Source organism: Pomacea canaliculata, linkage group LG8 (assembly GCF_003073045.1).
Source record: "Pomacea canaliculata isolate SZHN2017 linkage group LG8, ASM307304v1, whole genome shotgun sequence".
Taxonomy (NCBI): Eukaryota; Metazoa; Mollusca; class Gastropoda; order Architaenioglossa; family Ampullariidae; genus Pomacea; species Pomacea canaliculata.
The window spans coordinates 23,260,542-23,269,085 of NC_037597.1; the positions used below are offsets into that span (position 1 = coordinate 23,260,542).

Genomic DNA, 8,544 nt, shown 5'->3' on the forward strand with positions numbered 1-8,544 from the left:
GCTGCACAAAATGGAATCTTGTCATCTAAGGATGTTAAATCTTCACTGGCAAGACAAGAAAAGGCAAAGTATTATAACAAATGCAGAAGCTACATGAATGTTGGATTAGGGAATGTTAACAGGAAAATGTTAAGAGCACCATAACTAAGTGGTTATGGAACAATGTATAGAAGTGGTTCAAGCTGTTCATGACATGCACCCAGCTCTCTTTTTTTTCCAATGATTTTTTTTTTTTTTAGCAGGGTGGTGATGGTGTGGGGTTATTTTGTAGTGGGAACTGACAAGCGTGCCCATGACTTTGAGCCTGGAAATAAAATGCACTAATTATTAGGCTATGGCTCTTCCTGCTTAATAAAAAAGGAAATATTAACATAGGTGACCAGTCCACAGGCATAATAAACTGGTCTGCTACACTGTACAAGCAAGGCCAGACAGAGAGCTGGTCAGCAGGTGGCACGACATGAGCTGATGTCTCGAAGAAGCTCATGTAGCAGTCAGTGAAATGAGGTTGTTTGAAAGCAGTTGAAACATGATCTTGGTTGGTGAAAAATGCATTTGGTCAATAGAGGCCAGCGACTTCAAGCCCGATGATTGAGATCTCTGTGCATCACCAGGCAAAAGCTTTCCACAATGAAAGCACCTACTCAGTTTCAATGTGTTCACAACCAGGTATATTTGTCCTTTCAGTTGTTACCATTGTCCAAGTCCACACTCTGACTTCAACGCATGTTGACCATGAAGTGGAATAGTTCTGCAATGACGATAGTTCATTTACACAGTCGAAGGGACATGGCGTTGACAATAACTCAGCTAAGCTGTTTCAGGGATGCAAGACATGGACTGTGCTTGCTGCTATACAAGAACATAGGCATTCAATACTAAAAGCCTTGTAAAATTGCTCTGAATTTCCACACACAGAACATAAGACCAACAAATACGATCATCGCATTTCTAATTACTTCTGACAACAGTCATCTGGTTCAGCCATAGCACCCAGCATGACACTCTAAGACTGTCCTTGAAGGATGGTGGACGCTGATGCAGAAAACATCGGCTGCATGGCTACCATTAAAGAACTGACTGGCCATACCCCTTCAGGCTTTCTTATTGCCTTAGTGAAGAACCTTTTCAGCCACTTGACCACTTCCCCTGAACGCCTATTATCGGCAGAACAACTAGCATAGCTGGTACCAGTCAAAAGAAGAATGATGACAACAAAGGGAAGTAACAAGCGAGACCCATCTTTTGCCTCCTTATTTCCCTTTGATTGTTACATGCTCTTGTCTGGTAACCGCTAAACTTGACTAAGTCGTTATTTCGCCGATCCACCACAATTCGAGTCTTGAATTTACCCTACATCACTAGTTATCTCTAGCATCTATCTTCTTTTTGCCGCCACCCTCGCCTCTCGAACATCTGCTTTGGACGAATGGTGGCAATTAGACATCGAGCTAAACAGGAACTAAAATGTGTCGATCCTGAAGTTGTTATATATCAACAAAAAGTACGGACACATTAATTATTGTCAGCAGTGCAAAAATGTGGGTAAGTGGTTACTCTCAATTTCCGTTAGTACATGGTATTAATCATGTATTGTGGACTACTGGGAGACTCGTTATACTTTTCCTTACAATCCTTTGGCGTGACTATCGACAATCACAAAGCTAATTAAATACTCTTGAGAAAAAAATAACATGAACGGAGTTTTTTAACCTGTAAATTCAACAGATTGTTCTCTTCTGCCATCCTCTCTCGCATTGACTATTGCGACTGTTTTCTGCCATCGATGTTCTTCAACTGAGGCTTCTACTGCTTTACCAAGCAGGACCGATCACCTGGCGGCAACTTAATTAGGTCTCTAGAAGAGAGGTCGTGGGAGAAGGAGAGAAAACCCATGCCAGTCACCTGGCGACAACCGAATTTTGGACTGCTCTACCTATAACAGGACCTGTCACCTTGTGGCAGGTCGGGTGGAAGCGCTGCATGATTTTATCCTCTACTAATATACTCAATTTGGAGCTCTACGTCATCCGCTCCATGGACGTTTGTCGGGACCATCTCGGGATGCAGGGGTGAGGCACGAGGTTCTAATCAAAAGGTGCCCCGTTATAGCACATTTGGTCTACGTTCCTTTTCTGTCTTTGACCCACTCAACCGGAACACACTGTCCCTTCAAATTCTCCAGAAATTCCCTCTTTCTTCATGCAAAACATATATAATTACTAGGAGCGACACTGTATATATTATATGTTCTTGTATTTATTTTTCATGAACACGTCTACGGGGGTGTCAAGGGATGAATTCGTATCGTTTTCTTTCTCTAGCTGTACAGTTCACTTTATAATTATAGAATGTAAGCCCCATTCACGTCTTGGTATTTGAGTGTGCGCGCGCTCAATATGTATCTGTGTATGTGTATGCGAGCGCTTTGAATAGCTCGTGCAAGAGTTGACACTTTACAATATTTATATTATTATTAGATGTGTGTGAATCGATTCTTTCCACTTGTGATCAGACATCCTTTAAGTGATCAAAGCAGGAGATAATCACCCATGAGAGATCTTGTCAAGGGAGACATGGATTTGATGGGGGAAGCTGAATTTTGTGTGAACCAATCATGTTCAATGACTCATAGATGACGGTTGGGGATGCAAGCAAAACGTTATTAATTCTTGCTACAAGAAATGTGGAACAAGCCGAGAAAGTCACTTCCGAAGAAAAAAAAAAAAGAGTTAAGTCAAACAATGGTCAATGGGGATCGAGAGATCGAGATGACACTAGAAAAATAAAATAAATATCACAATCAAAGTAACAACTAATGCATGACGTGTTTAACTATCACATCATTTGTCCATCCATGTAAAACTTGTTTTGGTCTGTCTCAGTGATGACTATTCAAGTACACTCAAGTACAATGAACGCGGAAATGAATGCCTGCCTGCTTGCCACGTAAAATGAACAAAAACAGGAAATGGATGCAGTTTCAATACACGATATCCGCTAATTATCGGATAATGAAAGACACGTTCGTGCCTAACAGCGTGCGTTGTGTGCAGACTGTCAAGGAAGAATGAATGATGTCTTTAGTCAAGCGTTTCGCTGCTAAAAATCATTCCTTGCCTTTCAAACCGGAAGTGCTCATTGCCGCCATTTTTAAAAAAATATATTCCGCATTCGCACTGACTCATGTTGGCAAAGCCACAGGCTACAGTCATTTAATTAACAGTGATGTCGGCATTGCGTCACTGGTGGGGGAATCTCGGGGGGAAAAAAACCAACAGGTTTGCAATAACAAAGATTTCCTACCATTGTAGCGGGACAGGCTCGATCTGCGTCTACCACCAAGACTACTTTACATCCTCTTCTGCTGGTTGCCAAGTCGTCAGCATTGTCCAAGGATAAAAGGAGGATGTGCGACAATTTGATTATACTTAACGGTTGTAAAATAAATACATAAATTTATTAATGTCCAAACACAAAAAATACGGGTGGTTATAGTGGCAGCAGACGATGTGACCGGTCCTACCAACATGGGTGAGTCGAATCAGTCATTAAGATACCATTTGTCATTAATCACACTTTCGCGAGTGGAACTAGCTGTGAATTTTGTGATTTGCTCGAGGAAGTCTCCTATCCACGCAGATAGTCAAGATTTCATAAGAACTTTGTGAAAGTAATGATGATTCATGGGTAACAATTATAAAACTGTGAAGTAAAATAATCCTGCTTACGAAAACTTCTTCACGAGAGTTTTTTTCCTCGCTGCATAATGTTTAATACAGCCAGATCTATGTTTTATCTTTTGTAATGTCCTCATGTATTGAGTTACTTCCACATAAACTTGGTAGTGTGCTTTTCCTGGCAAAATCCATGGCACGAAATCAGTCGAAAGTACGTTAGTTTTGATAACTGCTCTTATTATCGTATTAAGCTGATTATTTTTAGAATCCAGCTGTGCGTCTGTAGTACCGGAAGAATTATATGGAGGCCAATCCATCTGATGCAGTTGATAAGCTTTCATGCTACAAGTAACAGACCATACATTCATAATACATATTCCCTGACTGCACGTGCAGGAAAGAAAATTTACCATTCACTCTCTTGCCTAGAGTAAAGGATGATGGAAAAAGAGCAGTAGAAAAACTAAACGAAGATGAAATAAATGGAAAAGCAAGACAAGACAAGGAAACTGTTTTCGGAGAAAGGACTGCTCGAAAAGTTTTAAGGTTAACTTCTTTTTGAGAAAAGTGTCTCACTGCTTCTCCCTTTTTTTTTTGAGAGCGGGTTGGGGTAGTTTTCTCATTTCAAGCAAAGTCTTCTTCTTGGGGGAAAAAGAATATTTCATCTGTTCTGCGAGCATACTAAACAGAAAGCCAGGTCAACGACGTCAGGATATGATGTCCAAAGCCACGTGACACCATCGCGACAAGATCGTAAGTCAGATTGCCAGAGTCAGGTAAAATTTAAAATGCATCCTAACAGACAGCAAAGTTCATTGCTTATAACGCTAAAAATCAACAAATTCTTATTTAGGCTGAAATAATTGAATGTTTACCTGATTAACTGCGACACTCAAAGTTTACTAAATTAAATAAACAACTGCGCTTTTGCTGAAAGTGGACACACCATCACAAATATCTTGAGAATTTATTTGCTAACAACAATCCTGCATACTTTTTGGACAAAACAAACAACAATAATAATAGTAATATATATTGAGTCTCTGGTACCAAACGTGAGGTACATCAAACTACAAAGGCTCTGTTTAAATACAAAGTTGTTTTTGTTTGTTTTTTTGTTTTTGTTTTGTTTTTTGTAGTTGTGATTTGTCCAGAACTTTTTCCTTCACTAAAGTCAAAGTCTGCCTTGAAGGAGTAGGGTCATCTTATGTCTGAAAGCGTTGAACGAACTCAACGATTTTTTCGTACGGCTCGCGGCAAAGCTCTTTGAAGTGACCTGGAAAATCAGCAGATAGTCGAGTTAATGTCCTACTACTTTCTGTTAAGTTGACCATAATTATACATACTAGATATTTATCAAACCTCTGGAGTATTCTTTGATAATGACGAGAAGGCTTTGTTCGTCCCGTTCTTAGCAGATAGGTCAGATTGAGGACTTTACCCCGCGTTGCTTAAATTATCCGTAAATCTGGTGACTCACCTGGCAGGTGGAAAAAGACGTGAGGTGCTCCGTGAACCACCAGAATGTCAGTCGGTACACCCGCTTCCTGCATCTTTTTTGCATACGCTGAGAGCAGTGACAGAAGAAAGGAGGAATTATGGTAGACTTTACGTCTTTCGCTCCATACAGGATATTCATTCACATGAAGAACTCGGCTATACATGTGCACAAGGATGTGTGTGTGTGCGTGTGAGTGAGAGAGTGAATGTAAGTGTATGAAAGTGTGCATTTTGTGTGTCCTTCTGTTGCTCTGTTGGTTTCACTTACCAAGTCCATCATCCCTTATGGGATCCAGCTCCGCCAGTATGACTAAAGCTGGAGGAAGACCTATAAAACTGGGCCGGAAGTAAGGTGAGACAACGGGGTCTGTGACCTGATCTTCATTTTCCAGGAACTGCTTCATGAACCTGCGCAAACACACACACTCTTTATATCTTTTGTCATCAGCAAGCAAAAGTGCAGTGTATGCCAGCAAACATTTGGCACTATGCAATCTCCAGTCCATAAATCTGTCGACGAAACATTTTATATAAATAAAATCTTCATTCTTGGAGAATTAAATTGACGATTAGACAATGAGTTATAACTAAGTGATCGTAAATTCTGAGAAGGCCTACACGGACAGGCATTTAGCAGATGACCCTTTGACCTTTGAGTCCGCATCCGAGGCATAACTCAGTTGATTACAGAATTTTAGAAGAACAATCTGTGTTTTGAAGAACTCTCACCACTTAATGGTGTTTGTGTTGAGCCCGGGAGTGTCGACGAATTCAGAATAAGATGGCGCCGACAGCGTCAGATCCGTGAACGGATAGATGGCAATCTGCAAGTTGTCAACAAACTTCTCATGTTGTCTGGCTGGTAACAACTGTGCACCCCTAGTCCACAGAGATTGTACTTCTTTGTCTGTTCACTGCAGAATTTCTTTCTCCCACTCCCTCTCCTGTGTGTGTATACATATATGTGTGTATGTGTGTGTGAGTGTGTATTTGTGTGTCCATGCAAGTGTGTGGTATTGTAAGTGTGAGTGTATGTATCTGTGTGTGTACCTGAAATGCCAGTCCCTGCACATCGTGTGCGACGCTGGCAGTCAATTGTCCTCCAGCACTGTCCCCACCAATACCCACCTTACTGTCAGGGTGGCCTCCTATATATATCAAACATAAAAAACAGTTGCAAAAACGCAAGAAAAAATATCTTCTCGCTACAACCTTGCGAGAGAAACTGTCCGATGGTTTACAAATCCGTTCCTAGTTGAAATCCCCGTAAACCAAAAATAAACAGCAATATGGTGAATATCATCAGGAAAGCAGGTTTGTGAGCCTCCAGCTCGTGGCTCGCAGAACGACCTCAGTTTTCTAAAAGTAATTGCGGAGATGAGGGCTTACCGACTAGTTCTTTGTTGCCGAGGATCCATTCTGTGGCGCAGCGGCAGTCGTGAAAGGCGGCAGGTACCCGATCTTCAGGCGCCAGACGGTACTCTACACCCACCACCAAACACCTAGCACACCTGTGTCATACAAAAGCCAGTGTGTCAGCAGATATACAAACGACTCAGGAGGGTAGTTTGCTTTTTAAAAATTAGAGCACATATGCGCATACACACTCTTCCTCTCCGCCCCCTACCCTTTGTCCTGATAAGCACACACCGTATGATGTTGGTTTTTTTACCCCCTTCCTCCCTGCTAGCATAATTTTCTCACTGCTGACCTCTAAGTTTATCATCATCACATCACTTCTGTTCAGTAAACCCTGCTGGAGTCTCTGGGTGTATTTGCAAACCACTAGAGTCATTGGTCTTCTTGTCTCGGAAAGGAAGTCTTGTTTTAAGTGCGTCGTTGGTTCGATGTCTTGCTAGTTCGCACCACTAGTGGTTTTTTTTCAGCTTCGAGTCTTCTTGTTTGTGATCACCTCTAATTGCCATATTGACTTGTGATTATTTTATGATATATTGCATCGTATTATTTATAATAAAACTCTCTCGTTCCCCTAGGCAAGCAAAGCTGCCACCTGCCAGTTCCTTTTAGCGGTATTCGAATATCTATTAGGTGGTGGTTGTTATTTAGTACTTAGCCAGCTTTTTAAACGTTGTTGCATAAGCACATCTGCTGCTGCTGACCAGACCACCTCCATGGAAGAACACCAGGATGGCTGGAACCTGACTGACATCAAAGGACTTGTAAACTGTCACTGGCACGCGAACTGCAGCAACACATTGAAAGATGAGGTTTTCCTTCAACAAATGCATATTTAACTTTATGGTTGCACATACACAGATAGATAAATAATGTATTTGTTCTGTAAGGTCTCCATTAGATAAAACTGATCCAGATCGTGTAGAAATTTAAAAATGCAATACTAATAAACAGCCATGTTGAATTTTCCATTTTTACTATGTCCTCTGGTCGAAACCACAAGTGCTGAAAGTAATGTAAGCTATAAATACATCAATAATAAAAAAAGAAGGGGCATACTCTGACTGTTCAAAGAAGATGCGAAGTACTCAATTTCCGAGCCACAGAAGTCGACATGGCCGCCAAAAAGTTCACTGCGGCGAAGGGAGAAGGCCCGAAGTTCCTCCGGCGTCTGCTCCTCAGCTCTCTTGAAACCGAGTCCCTTCAACCGCCTGAAGTAGGTCAGTGTTTCTTGATGTATGGTGTACCTGGAAGCCACCTGACCCCACGCCTCAAGATCCCCCATTGCACCGTCGCTTAAAAATACCGCCAAGTATACAGTCGAACGTCAGACGAGCGTCAGAATAGAATCAAACGATTGCTGACGCTCAGGATCGAACTCATTCACAAAGGTGGCTGGCGTTTGCTACGCGAGGACGTGGACTTTATACTCCAAAATATTTCTTTTTTTCACATCTTCTCGTGCGACAGACGCGACATGACGGACAGGTCAAGGTTGAGGGTGGTTGTACGTCACGTAACACAGTGACCCCATTCGTCCCCCCTCAGCCCCGGCTCGTGCCCTTGGCTTTTCAGATACCAGGTCAGTATGACAGACACGTTCGAAGCTTTGCAGTTTAAAGTAGACGAGAAAAGCGGATAAAGAGCGAAAACAAGTCAATACACGCCTTCTCCGTGACACAGTGGTTATCACTAGGTTATTATGTGTTGGTGATTGCCGGCTATCGGCTTGTCTAACTTAGATAACCTCTACAACACTGCCGGTGTCTGTACAGCAACCTTCATTTCAGCCCCACCGGTGATTCTCTCTCACACACACACTAGAAAAAAAACCTATCGCTCTTTTGTTTTAGGATATTTTAAGGCATTTCATGGATTTAAGTTTGTATGTATATTTATTTATAATTCTTGGCTGTTAGTGACGTGAGAGGTTATCTCTTTATAGACT

At 41.7% G+C, this 8,544-nt stretch overlaps 1 protein-coding gene across 1 annotated transcript; it reads right to left on the bottom strand.

Moving 5' to 3' along the window:
* Positions 1–4,628: 4,628 nt before the first annotated feature.
* LOC112571017 (carboxylesterase NlhH-like) lies at positions 4,629–8,303 on the bottom strand. The gene is made up of 8 exons (XM_025249795.1): positions 7,656–8,303; positions 7,251–7,383; positions 6,570–6,691; positions 6,231–6,328; positions 5,910–6,004; positions 5,449–5,588; positions 5,161–5,247; positions 4,629–4,956 (listed from the first exon to the last, which is right to left on the bottom strand). Exons 1-8 carry the CDS (start codon positions 7,879–7,881, stop codon positions 4,886–4,888), a joined length of 972 nt encoding a protein of 323 aa, XP_025105580.1. The 5' UTR covers positions 7,882–8,303; the 3' UTR covers positions 4,629–4,885.
* Positions 8,304–8,544: the final 241 nt, after the last annotated feature.